The sequence below is a fragment of the Podarcis erhardii genome, assembly GCF_964252035.2.
Source record: "Podarcis erhardii genome assembly, chromosome: 12".
NCBI lineage: Eukaryota > Metazoa > Chordata > Lepidosauria > Squamata > Lacertidae > Podarcis > Podarcis erhardii.
The window spans coordinates 17298425-17323860 of NC_138513.1; the positions used below are offsets into that span (position 1 = coordinate 17298425).

Here is a 25436-nt window from a genome sequence, read left to right on the forward strand (position 1 = left end):
GCGCCGTCGGGGTTCCTAGAGCTAGATGCTTTGGGGTGCAGAGGGGCAGCTCGTATTGCATTCGTGTTGCTTGCTAATGCTTTTCCTACCAAGAAGCCTCACTCAGACAACCCAGTTGCACGGCCTGCATTATTATCATCGTTAAAGAGCATAGCAGGAACATAAGAGGGCAGTGTAGTGATTAGGGTGTCAGACTAGGACCTAGGAGTCCAAGGTTCAAACCCCATGGGTCACTTACTCTCAGCCTAACCTACCTCACAGGGCTGTTGTGTGGATAAAATGGGGAGGCACGGTGGGTTATAAACGAAAAAATAAATAGATATGAAGAGCCTGCCGGATCAGGCCAGAGGCCCATCTAGTCCAGGTCCAGCATGCTGTTCTCACCGTGGCCCAGCCCTATGTGGAGGCTGGGGACTGAACCTGGGGCCTGCATACAAGGTATATACATCTTAACATTGAGCTATAGCCCTTCTCCCAAAACCACATTTGACCTTGAACTCAGTAGCAATTTATAAATGCTAATATTTATATAGACAGATTATATACAAAATGACACACACAGCAACAGATTTATTATGGTACAATCTTTCATTGACCCACAGTTCACTGCATCAAATACATAAAGTGTTATCTTCAACTGACGGGTAAAAGCTGGGGTTAAATGACAACGAAATGCAAAATGTGCATTTTTCAACAACTACATCTGCTTTATTCAGTGCATTTTTCTAAAAAAATGTTTAGGGGTACTCTCATTTTGACTCAAGAATATCACCATTTTATAGTCCAAATCGGAGAAAATAAGTGCAGGAAATGGACAAAAGTACAAAGATTCACAAAATGTTTACCCCTAGAAAAAAATCACTGGCTTTATTCATTTGAGTTGTCACAAAATCTATTTTTTACATTTTATTGACATCTAACCCTACTCTTTACACTTTGTTAAAACGTATACAATCACGTAAAAGTTTCCAATAACCCCCCTCCCCCCCTCCAGGTTCCTTGACCTTTAATAGGTGCATGACATACAGCAATTGAACTGGTGATGCTTCATCCATTCCAATGGTGATATTAGACACCAATATCCATCTAATTTCTGCCTTTCGCACACCCTTAAAGATAAAGGACTCCTGGACAATTCTATTCCCCGCCCCACCTCCACCCCATTGTTTTGTTTAGCATGCAGCCTGATGAAGAGTTCAGGAAAACTTGAAAGCTTGCATGATATGATTGTGGTTGTTGGTTCTCTCCGGACAGAGGGATGAGGTGATGATGATTTTACTATTTATATGCCCCAGCCACTCCACCAAAATATAAAAAACACCGTAAAACATCAAGCATTAAAAACACCCCTTCCTTCAGATGTCCTCTAAAAGCCATATACTGTAGTTGCTTATCTGTCTGACATCTGATGAAACGAACACGCCCTGTCTCTTGAATATCAGACCAGCAGCCCCGCCCTGTGGTGTTGAAAAGCGACAATATCCTTCGCTTTTCGAAGTCCAACGGGAGGGCGAGAGACGCCGATGCTCAGCCGGAAGTGTTTGTCGAAAACCTCTTAATTCGAGTCTACCTCTACGACTTGGCTGGGTGTCCGGCGTGCGGACCGTTTCCACCCCTTTTTTTTCAGTTGACGTCCGGCGTCATACGTACACACGCTAGGGGGGCGGAGCTTAGCTTTGAATTTGTCGCGGGGCGAAGCTGGGCCTGGGGCCGCGCCGGGTGGGGGGACGGGAGAGGAAGCGAGCGGGCGGAGGAGGAGGAGGGAGGCGAGGATGGGGTCGGTGGAGCCGGCGGCGGCGGCGCCTCCCCAGGACAGCAGCCTGCGTGAGGAGACGGCGCCCGGCTCGTCCCGGGCGAGGCGCGGTGCGGCGCCCCAGCCGCCCTCCATCGAGGACTTCGCCATCGTCAAGCCCATCAGCCGAGGCGCCTTCGGGAAGGTCTACCTGGGCCGCAAAGCGGGGAAGCTGTACGCTGTCAAGGTGAGCGGCCTCCGCGCTGCAGTGCCCCCCGGCTTCCTTAGGTTATTATTGTTATTACTATTATTATGAGGGCCGGATTTAGGTTTGATGAGGCCCCTAACGGGGCCCTTTCTATGTCCAGCTGTCCTTTGTCAACAACAAATTGTCGCTGTTTTTTGTGTTGAATATATGCTATACAGTGGTATCTCGGGTTACATACGCTTCAGGTTACAGACTAACCCAGAAATAGTACCTCGGGTTCAGGATGAGAACAGAAATCGTGCTCCAGCTAAAGTGGTGCTTCAGGTTAAGAACAGTTTCAGGTTAAGAACGGACCTCCAGAACTAATTAAGTACTTAACCCGAGGTACCACTGTATGGTAATTTATGGACCTAATAGGTATCTAAAGCCATTTGCACATAACAAAACATTGTTGCTGTATGTAGGTTTTATTTTATTTGTTTTTTATCTTATATTTTGGAAATGTACGTCCAGGTTTTTTCCTTTAAATTTTTTTGGGCCCCCAAGAGAGTGGGGCCCTAAGCTATAGCTTGTTTAGCTTATACCTAAATCCAGCTCTTCTTCTTCTTCTTCTTCTTCTTCTTCTTCTTCTTCTTCTTCTTCTTCTTCTATATTTTTCATCTGTTTGCCATCTGACTGGTGCCTTCCCGCCTCCTCGAGGGCGGAGACCAGAGACAGAGACTTTTCTGTGGTGGCTCCTAGCCAAGGAGGCCCCGCCTACAGGTGTCACATGCTGTTAGTGATGCTCCAGGCCTCCTTCCCCTCTCCCCACAACTATTTCCACAAGCTATTAATAACAGCAAATACACACTTTCTTTCACTTTAGCTAGACACTCATTGGGCTTCAATTGGCTGTTACTTTTTCGGAATGCATTCTTAACTAGGTCCACTCAGAAGGCCTGTTGAATTCAGTAGGGCTTATTCTCAGGTAAGTGAGTTGAGACTAGCCCCTAGGTTTCAGATTTGCTGTATTAGCTTGTATGCCTTTATTTTACCAGTTATCAGTAATAGCATTTTCAGTTATTTCTTACTACTTGATTTGATATGCTGGAAACGTAAGTATCTGTTGAAATTACAGATAGGTAGCCGTGTTGGTCTGCCATAGTCAAAACAAAACAAATTCCTTCCAGTAGCACCTTAAAGACCAACTAAGTCAGTTCTTGGTATGAGCTTTCGTGTGCATGCACACTTCTTCAGATACACTGTGTATCTGAAGAAGTGTGCATGCACACGAAAGCTCATACCAAGAACTGACTTAGTTGGTCTTTAAGGTGCTACTGGAAGGAATTTGTTTTGTTTTATCTGTTGAAAGTGTGACATATTGGATAGATGAAAACATTTTAAAAAGCAAACAAACAATGAATTCCTCCCTCTTCTGTTTATCAACCTATTCATGTATTGCTTTACAGGTAGTAAAAAAAGCTGACCTGATCAATAAGAATATGGTCCATCAGGTGCAGGCAGAGAGAGATGCCCTGGCTCTCAGTAAAAGTCCTTTCATTGTGCACTTATACTACTCACTTCAGTCTGCCAACAATGTCTACTTGGTGAGTAAACTACTTACAGTGCCTTAAGGTAGCTTCCAAAATATGCTCCCCAACCAGTTTTAGAGAAGTCTGTCTTCTTTGAAAGGTAGCATTTAAAAACATTTCAAATTTGTTTTTTGTTTTCTGTTCTCTTCTTGACCAACTTTGACCTTTTTCAGGATAGTCAACTTGGAAAAGAAACAAGTTGGAAAAGACCCTGAGTATATCTCTGTATTAAGGCACCATTGATTTGGCCCTTTTAAAAATCCCCATAATTTAATTTCCTTTTCTGCCTATATCATGACTTCTGACATGGCCTCTCTAGAAACTGGCATGCATTCTAGAAAACAGTAATATAAGGAAATCAGGAACTTCACCCACACTCCAAGCATAGAATTATAATAGATGTTATCTCTGATCTAAGAGAACAATGAATGTCTTTTATAGTAACATTTTTCACTGGCAGGTAATGGAGTATCTCATTGGTGGAGATGTTAAATCTCTTCTCCACATATACGGCTATTTTGATGAAGAAATGGCAGTGAAGTATATTTCTGAAGTAGCACTGGCTCTTGATTACCTACACAGGCATGGGATAATCCACAGGTAAAATTGGTTTTTGATGCCTTTCTTGCTGCATTTCATTCACTTTTAGTTGAGACCAGGGAGACTGCGGGTGTTTAAACAAGGCAGAATTGAATTCCCCTCTTATGTTACTTTTAATGTCAGTCTAGCTGTTGCCTTTGCAGTTCAACACAGTTCCTCAAGGAATCAAATCTGTCACTTAGCTTGTTCTCCTAATGGTATTTTGTTTTCCAGTAAGTGATATTAACATAAATGCAAAACCTCATCAAAGGAAGAAAAAATCCTATGCACCTGTTGAGGTGTCTTGCTGGAGTTTACACTACCACCTCCTTATTGTTTTTATTTTTTTGTTATTTATTGCATTTATATCATACTTAATGGCAAAAAATAACCCTACTAACATAGGACAAATATTCCCTCCTCTTTTGAAGCACAGGGATTTGTGTCCTTTACATGCAAACTTATTAGACTTATTTCTTATGAAAGCTACTTGGTGCATAGACCTGCTGACCTAGCATGGATGAATGTTCCTTTGATAGCTTTTTGTGGGAAGTGGGGAGTGACCTCTGAAAACAGTGCCCCATGTTACAATAAGCCACCTGCATCTGTGCTGCAATGTTATTTCATTTTCTTTATACCTGCAGAGACCTGAAGCCAGACAATATGCTGATATCTAATGAGGGTCACATTAAGTTGACAGACTTTGGTCTCTCCAGAGTTACTCTGAATAGAGGTGAGACATGTATACACCACAGCCCATCTCATGCGTACACATGTGTATATGTGTGTGTATCTAAGAGATGATTGGAATTCTCCTAGATATATATTGATGCTTAGCATTAGTTTAGATGTACCAAGATTCATTGTTAACAAGTCTGCCTCATCACCTGTAGGTGACCAGACAGGGACATATTTTTCAGTTGGAGAAGTTCATTTTTTCCCCTCCAGGTTGCTTGTGACAACTGCTTCAATCCTATAAACCGGCCTTTCCCAAACCTGAGGCCCTCCATATGTTTTGGACTGCAGATTCCATCATCATTGACCATTGGTCATGCTGGTTGGGACTAATGGGAATGGTCATCCAAAATGCCAGGATGAGGAAAGCTGCTATAAACACTCACTAGCAAGTAGGATTCCTTGAATAGCAGGACTTGTTTCCTCGTAAACAAGCATAGGATTATGCCGTAAGTTAAATGCTGGCACATGTGAAAGTCAAATAGTTTTTCAGGCTGGTGACTCTTACGGAAATATTTGCAAGGTGTAATGTAAGCATTTTTGTGCTTTTTCAGTTTAGGCTTTTCCCCCTGTAAAACTTCTTCAGTCTGATTCACATATATTTTTCATCTTCAGTAGCAATCCTGACCTTCCTTAGGTATATGCTTCTGTGTAGATCAAAAGAAGCAATTTCTTCAAAGAGTTATTTTCCAAGAGCCACAGTGTGGGAACTGCTGCCAGCTATATGCAAAACAAGCTTCTTTAACATGCCTATATTTTTTTCTTATTTAACTGAACATTTGGAGAAGCTTGGAACTCTCCACATTGCCAAAAAACCAACATTGTGAGCAGCTGCTTTTCGTTTTACTATGCTCAAGCTTATGGAATTTGAATAAAATAATATTTTGGATTGCAGTGACCTCTACTGGTAAGTGCAAGTATAAATAGCTAAACAATGTACTAAGATTTATACAATACAGCACCATTAATTCCCTCAGGTGATGGGACATCCAAGGGAGATGTTGGGGATGGAGGAAAGACTTGGATGTAGAGCTGGTTCAAATATAACACTAAGTCAGGCCATGGCTTAGCACAAATGCACAAGTCTGAGGGTTCCTAGAGAGGAAATTGTGACCACTGTGCTCCTCCCCAGGACCTCTTGCTACTGTACTACCATAAGCTTAAGCCATGGTTTGGCTCAGTGTGCTATCTGAATCTGGGCTTGTGGTTTGTCTCCCCCAGCATCCAGTGCAGGATTAAGCCCTGTCGTCCCTGCATCAGGGGATGGGTGGGAAAATTGCCTCAAAGCCCAGATCAGACCCCCCTGGTGGCCAGAATTTCCCCACCTCTGCTGGAAACCTAAGCCTCTGTTACAGCTTATGGTTTACTTGGAGCGAGACAAACCATGAGCTAAATGATGGCTTGACTCAAGATGACTGAGGGAAGAGTGTTGTAGCTACAGCATTTTCTCTCCAGGAACCACATATTCACACTAAACCATTGTTTGGCTTAGTGTTATGTACAAGCTAGCTCATGATGTTAAATCATTTCCTCAACCTTCTGGTGCTCCTGTCACCATTTCTACTGTTCATATGTGGCCTATAGCCAAGTCTAAAGTTAGAGCTAAATGCGTTTCACTGCAGTCTAAAAACACTTTTTAAAACCCAATTATAAAGTAGGTCCTAATACTCTTACTCTTTCTTCAGAACTAAATATGATGGATATTCTCACTACACCATCCATGTCTAAGCCTATGCAAGACTATTCACGCACTCCTGGACAAGTGTTGTCCCTCATCAGTTCCTTGGGTTTTGTAAGTTGACAAAATAATTTCCTGTTTCCCAGATGTTTAGAACATAGGCAGCTGGCTTATACGTTTGGTCCATAAAGCTCAGTATTGTCTGCGCTGACTGGCAGTTTTAGACAGAATGATAGGGATTGATCCTGGGACTTCCTGCATGTGAGCGCAACTCTTTTCCTGGTTCTAATAAATTTCCTGAGAAAGTTCTCAATCTTTTGGAGTATTAGACAGTCCCTGAATTTCAGCTGACGTTTCCTTCTCCCTGTAAAGCAGGGATGGGGAGTCTATGGTCCTCCATATGTTGTGGACCCCAACTCCCATCAAGCTCAGCTAACATGGCCAATAGCCAGGGATGATGAGAGTTCTTGTCCAGCAACATCTGGAGGCTACAACTTCCTTGTTCCTGGCATAAAGCATGTTACAAGAACCTTTTGGTGCAAAGATCCAGTTACATCAAGTGTGTATAGGATATGAAATAATAAAATGTTATGGACTGTCGTGTATCTGGTTATTTGTGTATCTGTTGAACAAGCTTCTCCCATTTTGACAGTATACCCCAGTGGCAGGGACAGTGCATGCACCTAGTCCAAGCCCTCTTTGTGGAAATACACCTCAGCTTTCTCAACGATTTGTTTCCCCACTATCCGTGAACCACAAAGACTACAGTTCTGTGTCAAACAAGCTACTGAAAGCATGTAAGTATAAAAGAGTCGCCTATCTTCATGTGTCTAAATACTTTCTTGTGAATGCCCTTGCCATCAGAGATGTGGCAGGTGATGATTGGGGGAAGGGCCTTCTTGGCGGTGCTGACCCATTTTTGGAACAAAAGGCCACTCCCAGGAATTGATCAGTGTCTATTGTGATCTCCACCCAGCTCCAGGTTCTTTTAACTTTTAATTTATTCATTATCATTTATGCTCATTTTTGTGAAGCTTTGAGATTTGTGTGTGGTGGTGCTTTGTAGGTGTTTATTATTAGTACAGGCAACTCCCAATTTATGTAGGGGTTATGTGCATTTAAGTGAAATTTCGTATACCTGTATTTGAAACACCACTGAGAAAGCCTGCAAACACCCCATTCTGCCTCTACCCTGCCCCATTCTGCCCCTTTTTGTAACACTTCCGGCTTCAGTGTAGTGTGCACACATGTGGTTATGCGCATATTGGACATGCCTAAAATGGTCACTGCCGGTGTACTGTATTTCTGTATTGTAAGCTGCCCAGAAAGGTTTCTGGTGGCTGAACCCAAAGAAATTCAGATATACAGAACTATGGTTCACACTGTTTTATTGGAATAGTCTTTAAACTTTTGAGATTTGGGGCCTGTCTTAGCCTCAGCCTTCAACAGAGAAACCAAATTGCAGTGATGTGAATGCAGTTTTATTCTCCAGGATAGATGGGTGGGCATTCTAGCTGCCTTGACTGCCTTGTTTTCTTTTCTCTTTCATATTATCTATTTATTGAGGTGGTTTCTTTTCTCCAGATAAGTGGCTAATCTTATTGCCAGTGCAATGTAGCAACCAAGTGTAGCAACCACGTGCACACCCTCTCCACCGGGCAGAACTCCATATTGCACATGTATCCCATTTCCCCCTTTTTGTCTTTTGACTGCATTTATATTACTGCTTTTTATAGCTTGGGTGTATTTTATAATAATTGAAAGAAGACCTTGCTTCATTGCCACTTGCATAATGTACTTCTATTGTATTATTCATATTGAATGTCGCAGTAAGAATAATTATCAAGAATTCTTCTGGAATTGTGAGCGGGGGCGGGGGGGGGGGCCTGTAAGGCAGGGCAAGCTGATAGTTACATACTTTTTCTAGTCTTCCCTCACTGTTGAGCTGATTTGCCATGAAACTGGCTACAATGCTTTTTGTGTCTTCATAAAAACACAAATTGCTATTTCTGAAGGTTTAGATTCTTCGGCTGTAACACCAGGAATGCCTGTGAGGAGTCTGACCCCAACTCTGCATCAGTGCAGGAAAAGGTTTGGGACCTCCAGCGCCAGTAGCCATTCCCGCACCCAATTATCCAGCATGGAGTCAGAGTGCTGCAGTAGCCCCAGGTGGGAAAAAGACGTGCAGGTCAGGACGACTTCTTTTCTTTCTGATGGTTTCTTTTTTTCTTCCTCTAACTTTCCTCTAAATAAATAATTCAGAATCTGCCCTGTGAGGAGGGCATTGTACCACATTCCAAAGCCTAAAAAAGTTAACCTCCCAGAAGGGCAGTCCTTAAACCTTCTATCTTCTTGGGCTTTTCAGTACAGGTACAAGCAGATTCCAAGGTAGGCATATAGTAATCCTAGGGCTCACATAACCTCCTCCTGTCCCCCTTCTTTCAAACATGCTGCTGTGTAAAGAAACACAAGCCCCGAACTAGGAGAAACCTTGTGGGTTTGAACACAAGGTCTCTTGGGGCAACAAATCAAGTTCTGCTTTCACATAGGGTCTAAATAGAAAGATTATGGTGCTCCTGTAAGAATGAAGAAACCTTAGATCTGCCCTTGATTTTACGATGCATAGGAGATTTGGGGTAAGGGGGAAAGGAGTATCGCCAGAACAGGCACCTAGGACTTCTTTGCTGCACGATTACACAGCTCTTTTTTCAAGTGTAATGTATGTGCAGCAGAGTGCATTGTTCGTAATGTGTTTTATTCCACCTGTTAAGTGTTCAGTATGGTGGATAGGATTTTGGCAGGGAAAATGCAAACTAGAAACCACCATGATTAAGGACTGCCCCTTTCTATACAAACATTCTTGGGCACTCAGGTCTGTATTGAAGGCCCAGTTCTATTCTTTCTTTTGTCCCCTTCCACCCCAGAAGCTATCTAAGGTATGATGGATGTATCACAAAGCAAAGCCTTCTCAGTCTTGGTGTCTAGTTTTTCATCCTAGAGAAACCTGCTCACCTTTTGGCAAGCAGCCAAGACCAAACCCTTTCTGCAAGCACTTGAATTGGAGGGAAACAGTTTTGTGTTGCTGTTGTATTCCTTTTAATTGTGTATGGTTTTTGTTTTAATCTACTGCAAATTTAATGTACAGTATGTTGTTAAGCTGCCCTGGGACAGGGTCTCTTGACTAAAAGGAGGAATAGGGAACTTGTAATAAGTTTGTATAATTTATTAATTCGTTTAAGCATTTTCATACATTTGGAAGTACTTGATTTTCAGGAAGCAGAAGATATACTCTCATCTGCCCCAGGCAAAGAGAATGTACCAGAGAAGGCCAAGGATACAAATTTTCTGCTTGTCAATGATACTAAAGGCTTAAAGCAGAAAACACTGGAGTCTGTCATCTCCCCTATTAGTAGCAATGACTCTGGGAACAGGCGCAAAGGACGGATTGGACATTTTGACTCTTGTGATATTTCTATAAGGACTAGCGCTATTAAAGACCTCGGCCGAAAATGTCTTTCAGAATATAAAGAATGGGAAGAAAAGGGCTGTACAGAACAACCTGCTCTGACTAAAAAGGTTGCAAAATCTAGTTACCACTTGTCCCTTTTGGGAGATAAGGAGACAGTGTTGGAGATGCGAGGTGTCAAAAGATCTTTTGAATCAATTGACAGCAGCCCTTCACAAGAACGGATCCTTGCCAAAAAAAGCAATTCAGAATACAAACGGGGCTGTAAAATTCCAGAGAAACAAAGCACAGGTTTAACAACTGAAATCTGTTCTTTAAAACTTGATGGACACCTGCGAGAGACCTGTACAAATGAAGCTCAAGCAAAAGATTGCTGTTGCACTGAACAAAACAGGGGTTGCAAACCAGCCAATCCTCTAATAGCAAAGAATCTCATGCATGATCTAGATGCAGATTGTGAAAAAAATGAGAAAAAGGAACACATGAATTCCAGTTTCTTATCCATTGATGATGAAAAGCCTTTAGCAAGCATGAGTGTAGACTCGGATCTGTCCCTTCGAGAAGTATCTACTGCAGAGAGTCACTTGGAAAAGCGCCTTTCCGATTTTGATGGAAGCATTAAAGATCTCACCTTTGAGGAGCTAAAAACAGAGAACATGTCAACAACATCAACTTACTGCTCAGATGCCTTGCCGAGAAGTGAAGTACATGCTGTCCAGGAGAGCAAACCATTGTATCATGAGCAGGACAAAAACCTGAAAGGTGTCACTGAAATGGACACTGACAATAACTGCTCTTCATCTGTGGAGATGAAGGCACTGAAACTCTTGAAGAAAAATGTGGTTGCTTTTCGGAGTTACAACAGTCAGATCAGTGTGTCTAATACATCTGAGCCTTCAAGAATTAGCTGGATGACTGTAGAAGGAATGGATATCTCTGCTTGCAGTGGCTCTTATCCCATGACTGTTACACCTGCACAAAAGGGAGCACCTTACAACGTATTTCAGGTAGGTACTAAACAGGATTATTGAACATTGTGCAGTACCAAAGGGCCACTTGATACAAGTCAAATGCCCTTATTGAAGGGACAGAGTTAGAGCTGCCTTTTCAGTTACATTAATATTGCCTTAAACGTGTTGATTTAAGTAGACATAATGGTGTACTTGAACATAATACTTGGTTGTCAGGCAAATAACCAAAGTGATTTAGAAGAAATTAACTCTCCCCCCCCCCAATACTTTGCAATATGAAAATATTGAGAAAAATGGATACATCACTGGTGATATTTCTTGGCAGAAGGAACAGGCTCTAGCCGTTCCACACCTAACTCATTCCTACACAGATTTAGAAGTTGTGAGTACCTTGTATGTACTTTGGTGAAAGTGTGTGTGACCACACCATGGGGAATTCACTGCCAGTCACTGGGCACCACTTATGTGTTGAAATAGGTTTTGTGTATTACAGTATAATTTCCTGCGCAGGGATGTCATTGTGTGTGAAATGGTTGTAGGCCTTGAGGGAGGTTCTGAAGGAGGCAGTTAACTTGAAGAAGACGGGTATACATTTCTTCTTTTCATTTGGTGACAGTTTAGTTGAATGTAGACCCCATTTACACAAATGACAAATCAGTGGGTGCAACTAAGCAAAGTCCTCTTCATACGTATGAACACAATGAGGTTTTCCGATCTTAAATGGGCTAACTCAGCTTTATACAGTGGTACCTTGGGTTACATACGCTTCAGGTTACAGACTCCGCTAACCCAGAAATAGTACCTCGGGTTAAGAACTTTGCTTCAGGATGAGAACAGAAATTGCACGGCGGCAGTGGGAGGCCCCATTAGCTAAAGTGGTACCTCAGGTTAAGAACAGTTTCAGGTTAAGAATGGACCTCCAGAACGAATTAAGTTCTTAACCCGAGGTACCACTGTATGCTAATGCACACAATGGCCAAACCCTCAGCCCTTTATGATGTACACGTATAGTGATCTTTCCACAGGAACATGAACTGTGGTCAATCAGAATTTATGTTTCAGTATGGGGAGCCCAATGCACGTGCATCTATGCAGAGCTCCTTTTGGACTGATGTCAGTTGTGCATTGGCTGTGGTAGTGGTACATGTCAGCCATTTATGCACGATCCCTTTCACATGCTTATACTGCTGTGAGTCCTGGAAGACCTGGTCACTGCCTTGTAGGCCTTTTCCACCTGGTCTGGGAGGGCAGGGCCCTGGCTTAACTCCAACTCCAAAAGCTGAGGCTGCTGAACAGACTCTTGGGCTGGCGTGTTGTTTGGGGATTTTTGTTGTTGGAGGTTTCTGTATCTTGATTTTAGATCTTATGGTTTATGTGGAAATTATTCAGTTTGGTTGTGTTTTTTGGATGTTGTATTTATTGTTTATGACCACTTTTGTTATGTTGCAGTTACTTATTTCTTAAATGTTGTAAGCCACCTTGTGCATAGTTTGAACTGTGGAAAGGCGGAATCCACATACAATTATGTATGAATGTAAATCTGTTTTGTTGACAGATTCTCTCTGTGGCTGTTGTGCATTTTTTTCAGTGCTGTTTTAGGAAGAGCATCTTGGTCAAATGGCGCAGTTTAGTCTTAGTGATGTTCATGCCTTAAAAATGAACACGTTTTACTTTCTGGATACATAAACAGTGCCTCCAATGTTTTTATAGATTAACTATAATTACTGCTAAAAGCTGCATATAAAACTGATCATAGAGGGCATTGTTGAAAAATACATCCCTGGAAGTCATTGGGTTAAGACTAATCAATAAGAGTTGCTGGTAGACTCTTTGAAGAAGGGTAAGAAGTTCCCAAGAGTAGATCTTATGGGAGAGAAGCAGTTCCCAGGCACATCTTTCAGTCTTCATGAGTGCATCTCTTCTATAGATTTGACACATCCATAGCTTCATTGGCCTTGAGTGGTTGGTCTAGCTTCATAATGGATTCTAGAAATAAAGATTCAGAACCTCTCGTTCCTTTCACACTCACTGTTCATATGTAGCAAGAGGCCTTGATAAGACAAATGTCATTTATTATTAAAAACCATTTAAAACGGTCATATTCAGTGAAGGCATTTCTTAATGGAATGTGAGAAAGATTTGGCACAAAAGGAGGCAATTGGAAAACCTTTTTGCTTGAGAAGTCCTCATTAGGATGAGGTAGTAATGAACACTTTGGATTCACATGAGTATTGAGAGGCTTAGATTCAGAGGGGCCATCATTGCTGGATGCTTTTTCGGCTCCACAGTTCAAGTAATTGAGCCTACAGCCAGTGTGAAAGTATAAACTTATAGCTTGTTTGATACCTGTGTTTGATATATCTATTCTTGGACATCAGACCCCTCAAGGAAACAGTGGTACACCATACAGGACCCCCAAGAGTGTCCGAAGAGGAGCTACTCCAGTAGAGAGAGAACGCATTTTAGGAACCCCTGACTACTTGGCACCCGAGCTCCTCTTAGCAAAGGCTCATGGTAAGCAAACTGCAGTATAATTTCATGTATCTGTTACACACATTTCCTCATTTTTGTAGTGAGATCTGGCTCACTGCAGTTGAGAGCACTTTGATGTTAGACATTACTGGAATCTGGGTTTAATCTTAGACGTTCCTAAGGGTTAAGGGGTTTTTCTTTTCCTTATTTAGTCTTTCATTGCACTATTATCCAAAAAGTTTCCTAAATTCAATTTTCTTTGCACAGGAGGGGAGGAAAGTGAAAGTTTTTGCTTTCAGCGTTTCATTAAATCACAATTATGGTCTAAATCCCATTGCAGATGAATTTGAACTATGATTTATTCCCACATTGGGGTGGAACAAAACAGGATCAAACCATTGTTTAATAGTTTGGTTTGTTCTCCTGGCTAGGTTTTTCTGGGTTTGCACCAGTTCAGAATGACAGGGAGAAAAATGGTATGACCCAATGCTAGAGAAACAATTGCATAATAAAATATAGTTATCCTTAACACACTGTTTTTTGTATGTGCACTGTTAGCTTAAGCAGATGCATTCATACATACAACCCTTGAGTTGCACCCTGGAGCAGTATAGTTTGCAAGTATTGCCATTTGATCCTGCAAAATTTATAAACCATCCTCTAATCTCTGCTAGTATGTGATAAATAGACAATGTAGCAAAATATTCATTGTGCGTTTATATATTAAGTTAACCATTTTAAGGAAGCAAAGCTAGGATACTTGTCTTTAGAAAAATACCATGTGTTGGTGAATTTGTAAAAAAGATACTCATTAGAAAAATGTAAAAACTGAGTGCAATGTAATGAAGTTTTTTATATATATTTATCAAAATGTTTTCCTGGTGTTTTGTGTTTTTTTTTACACACAGGAGTTCAGGTCACTGGTAAGTTTGATTATAGCACTTAACAGAACAGTCAAAGCATAATTTGATCACACTGTTTAAGATGAAAGAAGAGTGAGAGATCCGCATGACTTGGCATATAGCTGTATCAGCTTCTGCTGCTGCATCTTTCCCCTGTTCCGTCAGGGAAAGGAGCGGGGTAGAAAAAAATAACTATAGAGCAGCAGCAACAAGAAGTAATAAAAACACCGTGGCATCTTAATGTCCAGCACATTTAATATGGCACAAGACCCGACCCATTCCATGGAAGATCTTGAATTCCATTGTTCTTTCCAGGCCATACTGGCAATAAGCAAAACATTTCCTTGTCCTTCCTTTCTTGCTTACAAATGCTGTGTTGTAATCCTAGTAGAGTGCTCCATTCTTTTGTTTTCTGAAGCCTGCTGCATAGAGATGGTGGTGGTGGTGGTGATATTTTAAAGAACAAATCTCATGTGGAGGGTGGAAACATACTAATTCCTTTTACCACTCTTAATTGCAGTTAGTAGGTCTGTCCTGCAAAGGTTAATATGCAGTAGCAATAGCACATAACTAATCATCTGGAAAAATCTGTAGAATTAATGTTGTTTTCTCACAGGAGGAAACCAACATACCCAAGTTACAATCCTTCTTTTGAACATAGTTTCTCTATAATAGGACAATCTGGTTTCAGCAAAACACATACTAAACTAGAGCTGAGGTGGGCAAACTTGGTCCTGTGCTGTCTGCAGCTCCTTGTCTAGTCATGGATACCACGAGGGATCCATCTACACTGGCACTTAAGACTGGGGTAAAGAGTTGGTGTAATCTGAACAGATCCATCAGGGGAGAAGGACAGCTTGAGGATATATTGAAGCAGAGTCTAAGGACAGAATTGACAGGAAGAAAAGTAATAATGCTGGGAGTTATGGACACAGTGTCATTTATAAATGGAGAAGTGTGGGAATTGTGTGCCATTTGACTTTTAACCATATAAGTTTGTCTTGTAGTGAAAATCAGGAAGCTTGACTTGAAAAATGTGGCCATTTTATCAAATATGAAATACGAGTTTTCTCAACACTTCTATAGGATGTGATCTTATTAGACTTTGACAGCTTTATGCATATTCCTACTCCCCCCCCCAAAAAAAATCCTTTCACATTATTAAATGCTACTTGCTTCACTGATTGCTGGATATATATTTATTAGAAATCAAGAGGTAAACTGAATTGTAGAAAGAGGCTTTAGGTAACTTGATACACCTAGTTTTTATTTCATATGAAAACTACCATATTGATTAAATGAATGGGCTGGTTTCTCATGTGTATGCTCCTGACTATCTGCCGTTGAGTATTCAAATACAGATAGAATGTATGAACCAAACAATTTGTTACCAGCTAGCAGAAACTTCTGCAATTACCGAAGTTGCTGAGGTCTGATGACTGGGGTCATTCAGTTCACCTGTTGTATTCGTGCACACAAGCACATACTCTTGGGTGGTATCACCGCTGTGTACTGAGAACCCACTGGGCAGTGGGGGTGGGTGAAACAGCAGGAAAATGTACCAGCATCCGCAGTGCAAGCAAGTTTTCACAGCAAGTGCATCCTTCCTTCCTGACATGATGGGCTGTCTGGAGCTTTAGCTGTGCAGCAGCTGCAAGGTGCATGTTGCTTTTTAATGGCTTGTGGTGTCTCAACAGCTTTGCCTGCTTGGTCTTTGACTGCACTTGATCAGTATTCAGTTTCATTAAGAGCATACCAATAGCCTGTTAAGATCAGGCCAGTGGCCCATCTAGTCCAACATCCTGTTCTCACAGGGGCCAACAAGATGCCTGTGGGAAACCAGGAAGCAGAACATGAGCACAAGAACCCTCTCCCCTCGGTAGTTTCCAGCAACTGGTGGTTGGATGTATTGCTGCCTCCAGCTGTGAAGAGTAGAGCAAAGCCATCATGTCTAGTAGCCACAGATATCCATCTCTTCCATGAACTTCTCTAATCCTCTTTTAAAGCCACCCAAGCTTGGGGCCATCACTGCCCTCCTGGGGGAGCTGAGTGAAGAAGTATTTTTTTACCTGTCCTAATTCTTCCAACCTTCTCCTTCATTGGATGTCCACAAGTTTGAGTGTTATGAAAAGGGGGTGGGGCTTTTTACTGTCCACCTTCTCCATGCTAGGCGTAATTTTGTAAACCTTAAAGCTGTCAAAGAGCAAGTAAGTGGAAGTTAGCCATATGCTGTCCTATTCGCACTGCAGAGAGATCTTCCTGTTGAGTCCAAGCTTCTCTGGTGCCTATTTCTACACTAGATCTTCACATAAAGATTTACCGTAGTTTTCTGTGTATAACATGCCCCTGTATAAGACGCCCCCAATTTGGAGGGACTAAAAATTAAGAAAATGGGGAGAAATTGCCCAGAGTTGTTGAGCTTTTTGGGGAGAGGACTGCCCCTCCTAACATATGTCTCCTCGCTGGCAGAAGCAGCCAATCGCCCGCCCAATTGCCGCAGCAACAGCCAATCAACACCACCCCTTGCCACAGCCACCAATGACATGCTGCTGACAATTTCTGGCTCGTGGCATAAACCAATCCCACGTCTGTCCCCTCCATGCACTATCTATTTATAAGAAGCCCCCTATTTTAAACATAATTTTAAAATAAAAAACATATAGTCTTATACACAGTAAAGTACAGTATTTTTAAAATAATGACTTGTTCTCTGCAATCATTAGGCAACTCAGAATTTGTTTTGAATATGAGGCCCTAAATCAGTGGTGGCCAAACTTGTCCCTCCAGCTGTTTTGGAACTACAATTCCCATCATCCCTGACCACTGGTCCTGTTAGCTAGGGATGATGAGAGCTGTAGTTAAAAAACAGCTGGAGGAGAGACAAGTTTGGCTACCACTGCTCTAAATGATGTGCTTGGTTCCTTTTTAAAACCTAGGAAATGCAGACTTTTGAGATTTTCTTTGCTTACACAACTGGTCTTTGAAAGTCCCAGGGTGGTTTAGAATGGGAGGTGACTTGCTTTGCTCTGCCTTTAAGGAAACATTAACATATTGGGAATAGCAGAAGGGAAAAGGGAAGGTGATTAGAAAACAATTTCTGCCTTGTATGCTGCTTTCATGAATAACAGGTGTTTGGGCGCTCGGTATCTTCCCAGGCAATACACCTTTGCATAATACCTCTCATGGTGGTCAATTTATGTCGACTTTCTTCACTTCAGGTCCTGCAGTAGACTGGTGGGCACTTGGAGTTTGCTTGTATGAGTTTTTAACTGGAATTCCACCATTCAATGACGAAACACCACAACAAGTATTCCAGAATATTCTGAAAAGGGGTAAATTAGCTTACTTTCAACCAAAATTAATTTCAAAGGTTGTTGGTCCAGCATAAGTACAGAGATGTTTTGTGTGTGCTTCTAGATATTCCGTGGCCTGAAGATGAAGAGAAATTGTCAGATGGTGCTCAGAATGCAATAGAAGTTCTTTTAACCATTGAGAGCAGTAAGCGAGCTGGACTCAAGGGTTAGTATATGTTGGTTATCTCTTTAATGTTACCATTATGATTTTTCTTTAGCAATTTAGAAACCTGCAATTTGAGTACATATGTTATTGGAGGGAAGACTATCTGCTATAGCCATTTCTAGTCATTATGTATGAAGATGGTCAGCCCAACACTGTAGCTGCCAGGTTACAATTCTTCCATGGAGCCCATAGCAGTGTATGTGGTTCTCGCCTCTCTTCTACCCTTGTAGCAATTCCAAATAGTAGGATAGGCTGAGATACAGCCATGGCTTGTTTAGTCAGCCTCATGGCTGAGCAGTGGTTTGAATCCCAGATTCCCTGAGCCAGCCTCACATTCTACCCACTACACCACACTGCCTTACTGCTTCTGTTTTTTCCTGTTAGTGTGAATCTGGTTTATCAAATCCACACATCATGGAGTTGCTGTCTAGAGACTGCTTCATTGTGTAGTGCATGCAAGTTCTGGGAACAAAGTGCTGGCTTAGGGCTACCTACTGTAGAAAGAAAACTTTGATGAATGCTTTGCAAAAACATTTCAAATCTATAAGGGCAGGAGTACGTTGGCAAACCCTTACTAAGACAGACTTTTAATTTCAGTCTTATGACTCTAAATACAGTCAGACAAATTTAAGAAAAAATACATTGCAGACATCCAGAATCAGACAAAGAACCTGGAAAGTGCAAGGTGTTCATGCAAAGAAATCTAACCTTTGTTAAAAATTTATTCCAGAGCTGAAACTTCACCCCCTCTTTCATGGTGTGGACTGGGATAATCTGCATAATCAGACCATGCCCTTCATACCACAGCCAAATGATGAAACAGATACTTCCTATTTTGAAGCTAGGAATAATGCTCAGCATCTAACAGTATCTGGATTCAGCTTGTAGTATGGGAAAATGGAATTATTTTCCAGAGAACGGCACATTTAAGAAGCTTCCTTAACATAAGTTTTACTCTCTATTTTCTAATGCACCTAAGTTTTTTAAAAACCTGATTTGCTTTTAACTCTGCATATATATTTATATATATTTCTTACAAGCTGTATTGAAACCATTCATTCCAAACAGCTTCTGAACTATATTTTTAGTCTACTTACAGCACCTTATGTAAGTCTTTAAGTATTATGTATTTAATGGTGGTATAACACAGTGACACTGAACAAAATGTCAAACGTTGGGAGGAAGAGCTGCTTTGTTGTTGAATATACCTGGGAGGTTAAGTGCATAGTGATTATTTTGGTGCCTCCAATTCAGCCACTTTACAGACTCAATTCAAAACTGTTTTCTGACTTTTCAAGCTGTGCCTGTAGAGCAGCCCGAAGATGCTCCTATCCCATTGTGTTCCACATACTTTAGGTAATTTGTATACTGCCTGCCCTGCTGCTTAAGCTGCCAATGTACTAAATTATCTCCAATGTCATTGTCAAGGTCTGTTTCTCCCATCCACCTTACCTATGAACATTGTTTAGGTCCTCACCAATGCCATCTATCAGCCTATTACCTATCTAGTCAACTGTCATTTTATTTTTGGTATTGTGTCCTATCTTTAATTCAAAATATTATCATGTTCAAAATGAAACTATAATCTGAATTATCTAGCAGTCATTACAGAGGTTATCCCACCTGTATAATGCCAGTTTTCTACCTGTAGGCAATATGAGCAATTCAGCAATTAACACCTGCCTACATACTGCTGCCAGTAAATGCAATAAATAAATGATAAAGGTGTGAAGTTATTCACTGATCTTAACAGCCCAGAATAAATGATTACACAATATTTTCAGCAGGTGTACTGGTATTCTGTAAGGTGTATAGAGCAATACTTTGAAACAACTGAGCTGTCAATGCAAATGAATAAAATGAGAACTGTGAGCTAGCTTGCTCTCAGGGCCTACCTACTTTGCAATTCCAGTTAGTTTCCTCCTTCATATAATCAGTGGTGATGGTACCTTCAGGTATATTCAACCTTTTCAGGCCCAGGACCCACTTTTAACCCAGACATGGGGGCCCATTTCTTAATCTTTTACCATATATTTGCACAGTGACAGCACTCATGTTGTGACCCACCCTGGGTCAGGCCATGACCCACTAGTGATTCTCAACCCACCAGTTGAACCCCAATGGCTTATTAGAGGAAAGAGTCTCAAAACCTGACAATCTGCTGGAGTACTTACCTGTTCTGGAGACACACTACCTGGTTTACCTGCTGCTGTCACCCGCCACCCTTTGGGGAAGACTGAAAGTTTTGTATTTCCACAACTGCTCTCCTACCTCCCCTTCCTTAAGCTGTGCCCTGAAGCTCTGGTGAAAACCAGCTATGAAACAGCAGGAAGACTGTCCTTTTTAAGAAAGAGTATTTTCTGAAGCTGATCCCCTTCATCCTTGATCAGAATAAAGCAACTTGGAACAATTAGGACAAGAGTATTCTTATTGTCATATTCCAACCTGGTCACCGTTTTGAGAACCTTGAAATCTTAAACTTCAAACAGGCCTATGTTACATTCATTCAATCACTCTTTCAGTTATAAAATGTCCTTTGATAATGCACCTGTCATTCTTTATTAAATGTTATTTACAGTAGATTAAGATGAACTAACTTTTAAAATTTCAAAATCATGTTCTAGTAAACAAGGCAGAAATTCTAACTCCTGTAATTACATTATTTATATAGCATATAACAGGTATGAAGGTGCTTTTCTTCCAGACCTTGCCATCAGAGCAGATGCAACACTGCCCATGAGCTTTCTGTAATGCATCACTCGGAAGAGTTACACAGTGCAAAAAATGTCACAATCCAGAAATTACTTTAAAGTAGGTCAGTTGACTGCGGTAGGTTCATGAAGGAGTAAGCAGCTGTGGAGTTGCTGCTCTTTTCACAGGTCTAGAATACGTTTTTCTATTTTTTCAATACACAAACTGAAAAGCAATCACTTTAGGTTGATTTTTATAACATCATATAACGAAATGTAATGTTAGTTAATTGCTAGCTTTCTCGTTTGCTATAGAAAAGTCCCTTCTAGTTGTAGTCTGAGATGTTACTACTGAAATTATCAGGCTGTTATATTCAAATAGGTATCTAATCAAGTAGAAATCTAATAAAGTGACAATGCTAAAATTGTCTTGAAAGTGTTTAAAGCAAAGAGACTTTCCGGGTATGAGAAAATGCCGCAGCAATTAGGTATGTAAAAAAAAAATAAAACAATAGAAATATTGCCCTAAAGTTTTAAAAAGCAACGGCCCTAAGGTGCAAATGCAACAAAAAAATTGGGTGCCAACAGCTGCTTTAGAGTACTCACATGTGCATGTATGCACATGCAGACACACACTCAGTGGTCTAAGCTGACAGTGCTGATTAGCCATGGGAGCAGAAAGGGGCTAACTGGCTTGAGTCGGGCAAAATTACACTGACACCAGCTGAATCTGTGCCAGGACTGTCATTACTACTACTAACAGAAGATGGGAAGACTGAATGCTTGTCCCAATTTTTAAAAAAATCCTCCACACAGAAACATATTTCTGGTATGGAGGAACATTCAATCATACAAGCCTCACCTGCTGTATTTGGTAATAGTCATAGGTTTATAACCCTAGTGAGAAAATATATAATAGAGGCCCTTTTACCAGGTCTAGCCTGCACATGTAGCACAGCTTAGTCACCTTTAAGGTATTGGATGAAGGATTTTCCTGCAGCAGCAGCAGCTTCCTATTGCCCTAGCCCTGGAGCCAATCCATTCACAACAGCCCGTTTCTATACATTTCCTGGGACAGCAATGTAAGTTTTTAACATGCATTTTGAACACCTTCTAAATTAATATTATGCAACTTCTAAAACTGAACATTAAGGACTATTTACAATAAACTGTACTTACATTCTTGTTCCACTGCTTTCAACAAGACAATGTAGGTTAGGGGGTGCCAGGGCCATTTTACGTACTTTATTCTGTGTACTGAGTTCTGAAGCTATCGTGCCATATTCAAACTCTGACTGCTGGTCTAACAAATTAAGATGCTTGACTTGTTTTTTAAAGAAGCACTGATGGTCCCCATGGAAGTACAATCTACAGCTTCAAACCCTTGGATTTGTTTCCTTAAAAACTACCTCATCTGTGTAGCAGCAATTTATATATTAGATCTCCCAGAGCTACAATGTTAATTGCAGTCATACAATCCAGATACTTGGACTATTCCAGACTTTAAAGTTTCCTCTGCTTATTGTATGTTTTGTATGCTATGTGGAAAGTCTTCTGCGGCATTATAAAATAAATCATGTTAAAAGTAACAATTCACAGGCTTTCATTATTGTTTTGTTGTTTTTCATTAATTGAAGGAACTTCTTCATTCCAGCTTTGGGAAGAAGAAACACTCTCAGTAGATGCTGCAGTAATAGGCTTCAACTCTACAGACTGTTCATCCAAAAAGTATATTCCAAAACAATTAATTTAGGGTTCATGTGATTGCTGGATGGGATAGCTGTATTTATTTGTAACCTAAAAGAAAGGGACCATTCATGTATGGTATGCCAGGTAGTGCAAAAGGAAAAAAATAGAAGAAAGATGTAGCCATCCCAGCATCTGCAGTTCCTGCAGGACTCTTAAATTACTTCACCTTCCAGAGTCTCCATGTTAGCAGTCCTTAAGTAAAATTAGGAATTGAATCCTCAGTTCTGTTTTCTGAGAAGGGGAGAAGAAAACACCAACTTGAAATGCAATCCTAAGTATTTCTTCATAGCAGTCTGTTGAGTTTGATGGAATTGCATGCAAAATTGCTACCCCAACACTTCCATTTACCCATAAACATTTTACAATATTCTTGTTCTAAGCCTTAAAATGCTTAGAATTACACTATCTCTGATTAATACCATTTACAGTTTCACTTTATTCATTTTAATACTAAAATTAATAAGCTGCTTTACACATTTCTGTAACATGACCGTTGTTGGTGAAATGTCCAGAAATTCAGAATGTCCAGAAATTCAGCAGATACAAGCAGATACAAGCAGATACAAGCAGATACAAATTCAGCAGATTCAACTCCATTATACATTATTATTTTATATATATATATATATATATATATATATATATATATATATATGAGTTGTATATATAATATGTGGGACGTGGTTGGCGCTGTGGTCTAAACCACTGACCCTAGGGCTTGCCGATCAGAAGGTTGTGGTTCGAATCCCCACGACAGGGTGAATTCCTGTTGTTCGGTCCCTGCTCCTGCCAACCTAGCAGTTCGAAAGCACATAAAAGTGCAAGTAGATAAATAGGTACTGCTCCAGTGGGAAGGTAAACGGCATTTCCGTGCACTGCTCTGGTTTGCCAGAAGCAGCTTAGTCATGCTGGCCACATGACCTGAAAGCTGTACGCCGGCTCCCTTGGCCAGTAAAGCAGGAAGAGCGCCACAACCCCAGAGTCGTTCGCGACTGGACCTAACGGTCGGGGTCCCTTTTATATATAATATATATACAAGGCTTGGCTTGGCAAAAAACTTTAGTGAAAAAATTTCAACAAAAAAAATTTATTGTTAATAGTTTGAATACATTTATGGCAAAACGTACTTCACATTAAGCTTGCGCTTCTAAATTCCTACCAAACAAGAGTATTCCCCAAATTCAAGTGGTATCAGGACAAATCTTCCATTTGTCTGTCCATTACTCTCATACCTAATAATAAGCCTGATGTCTTCATTATTTTCTTCAGAAAAAGTTAAGACTCGACCACTGGACAACACTGACTACTCAACAAACTATGCAAGTGCAACACATGAGGCAGTTTGGCATAACATTCTGCTTTGACTGGTGTACTATTCCAGCAAAACACTATCTGTGTGAAAAGATATATTCCTAATATAAAGTGGAATCTTTATGGTCCTTGTGAAAAAAAATCCTTGTGTGCTGATAAGATTATACACAATCAAGAAAGGAAATTGAGAGGGAGAGGCCAAAGATCCAAAGGGCAGCATGGACTCGTGCATTAGCAGAGTAAATTAGCATATCTAACAGGATTGACAGTCTTACCTCCTTCTCCTTTGAAGATACACATGTACCAGCCATTGGGCAACAAATGGCCAGAAAACAGCAAAGACTAAAGTACCAGGAGAAATCTCGAAGGGCCACCAGGAAGGTCTCTAAAATAACACATAAAAAATTAATTTCTCCAGTTAAATAAGATGTTGGTAAATGTCTGCATAGGCATAGAACTACAGTGGTACCTCGCAAGACGAATGCCTCATAAGACGAAAAACTCGCAAAACGAAAGAATTTTTCGTTTTTTGAGTTGCTTCGCAAGACGGATTTCCCTATGGGCTTGCTTCGCAAGACGAAAACGTCTTGCAAGTTTGCTTCCTTTGTCTTGCAAGTTTGTTTCCGTTTTCTTAAAACCGTGCATTCACTTCGAGGAGCAACTCATAGCACGCGGTGTGGTAGCCTTTTTTGAGGTTTTTGAAGACTTTGGTGATTTTTGAAGCTTTTCCAAAGTCCGTGCTTCGCAAGACGAAAAAATCGCAAGACGAAAAAACTCACGGAACGAATTAATTTCGTCTTGCGAGGCACCACTGTATTTAAGATTATATATTTGAAACCTGTATGTTCTGCCCCAAATGGGCACTGTGTCACTTGTATATTCCTCCCTAGTCTCTACATTTAGAACTGCTTTAAAATTTCCTCCTGTAGATCAGTTTTGCAAAAAATCTTTGAGATTAATCAGGGTAATAAATAAAACAACTAGATCAAATTAACAGGAGACAAAAGGCAACAGCATTTAAAACACTGCTTTTCGGCCTCTTTTTAAGATAATTGTGTTATGAAAAGTTCCATTTTAATCTACATACAGTCAAAGGAAAGCCAACATAAAAATCAAAGCTGCTCTGTTGAAAGTAGGTAAGATCTTACCTTAGCAGGTGAGGGAGTCTCATTATTTGAATGTATGGTTGCAGTTCCTGCCTGCAAATAAAACACAAATTTAACACAGTGACAAATTATGTTTCAAATTTATACTCGCAGCTTCACATTATATTCCTACTGTGGTTTCTGAAACATTGTAACGTAACATTGTTGCTCACATAATGAAATGGAACACTTCTGCCTGGAGTGATGATTTTGCCACCTCTTCCCTGCCATACATCCTTTGCAATTAAGCCTGCTTACATTCAGACTCCCCTACATTACACACATGCTTACATACATTACTCCAATAATCAAGCTTTTTAAAATAAAGAGTAAGGATGATCTCCAACTAAGTCATGCTCCGAGTAGGAGCACTGAGGTAAAGTAGGACTAACACTGAACATCACCATAACTTTATAGAATACAAGCACATCTTACCTGTGAAGTTGTCAATGTTTCCAATGCATGCAATCTCTGAAGGACATTTTGCATGTCTTCTTGTAATCGTATTAGCACTACTGCAATTTGTTCATTGAGGCCACTTCTTGGTCCTCTATCTGACCCCCATCGTTCTCCATCTCCACCACTACCCATTTGTCCACCTTGGGCGCCATCACCCAAAGGGTGCATTCTATGACCTAAATTTAGGAGGGGAAAGAGAAAGCATTGAGAAATAAGGCATGGTTTTTAATCCATATAAAAATCAGAATA

At 40.7% G+C, this 25436-nt stretch overlaps 2 protein-coding genes across 5 annotated transcripts in view; one reads left to right on the top strand and one right to left on the bottom strand.

Annotated features, from left to right (window-relative positions):
• Positions 1 to 1759: 1759 nt before the first annotated feature.
• On the top strand, positions 1760 to 19610 carry MASTL (microtubule associated serine/threonine kinase like). Of its 2 annotated transcripts, XM_081834256.1 has the most exons (13): positions 1760 to 1979; positions 3389 to 3526; positions 3972 to 4111; positions 4735 to 4823; positions 6511 to 6617; positions 7156 to 7300; positions 8519 to 8691; positions 9777 to 10976; positions 13319 to 13454; positions 14321 to 14335; positions 17533 to 17646; positions 17732 to 17833; positions 18564 to 19610. In XM_081834256.1, the coding sequence occupies exons 1-13, from the start codon at positions 1773 to 1775 to the stop codon at positions 18719 to 18721; spliced, it is 2724 nt and encodes a 907-aa protein (XP_081690382.1). In that variant the 5' UTR covers positions 1760 to 1772; the 3' UTR covers positions 18722 to 19610. The 2 variants fall into 2 exon arrangements, with proteins under 2 accessions (XP_081690382.1, XP_081690383.1); XM_081834257.1 differs by lacking the exon at positions 14321 to 14335 and having other exon boundaries at positions 1762 to 1979.
• Positions 19611 to 22115: 2505 nt separating this feature from the next.
• Positions 22116 to 25436, bottom strand: part of ACBD5 (acyl-CoA binding domain containing 5) — a gene marked incomplete at its 3' end in the record, with an annotated part of 29735 nt that continues 26414 nt past the window's right edge. For 2 of the 3 annotated variants that reach the window (XM_081834419.1, XM_081834417.1), the window contains exons 10-13: positions 25164 to 25363; positions 24732 to 24782; positions 23859 to 23968; positions 22116 to 22503 (exon numbers count right to left, since the gene is read on the bottom strand). In XM_081834419.1, the coding sequence (XP_081690545.1) occupies positions 22491 to 22503; positions 23859 to 23968; positions 24732 to 24782; positions 25164 to 25363 (374 nt within the window). Of the gene's footprint in view, positions 22504 to 23854; positions 23969 to 24731; positions 24783 to 25163; positions 25364 to 25436 lie in introns of those variants that run through there. The other variant, XM_081834418.1, reaches the window with a different exon arrangement.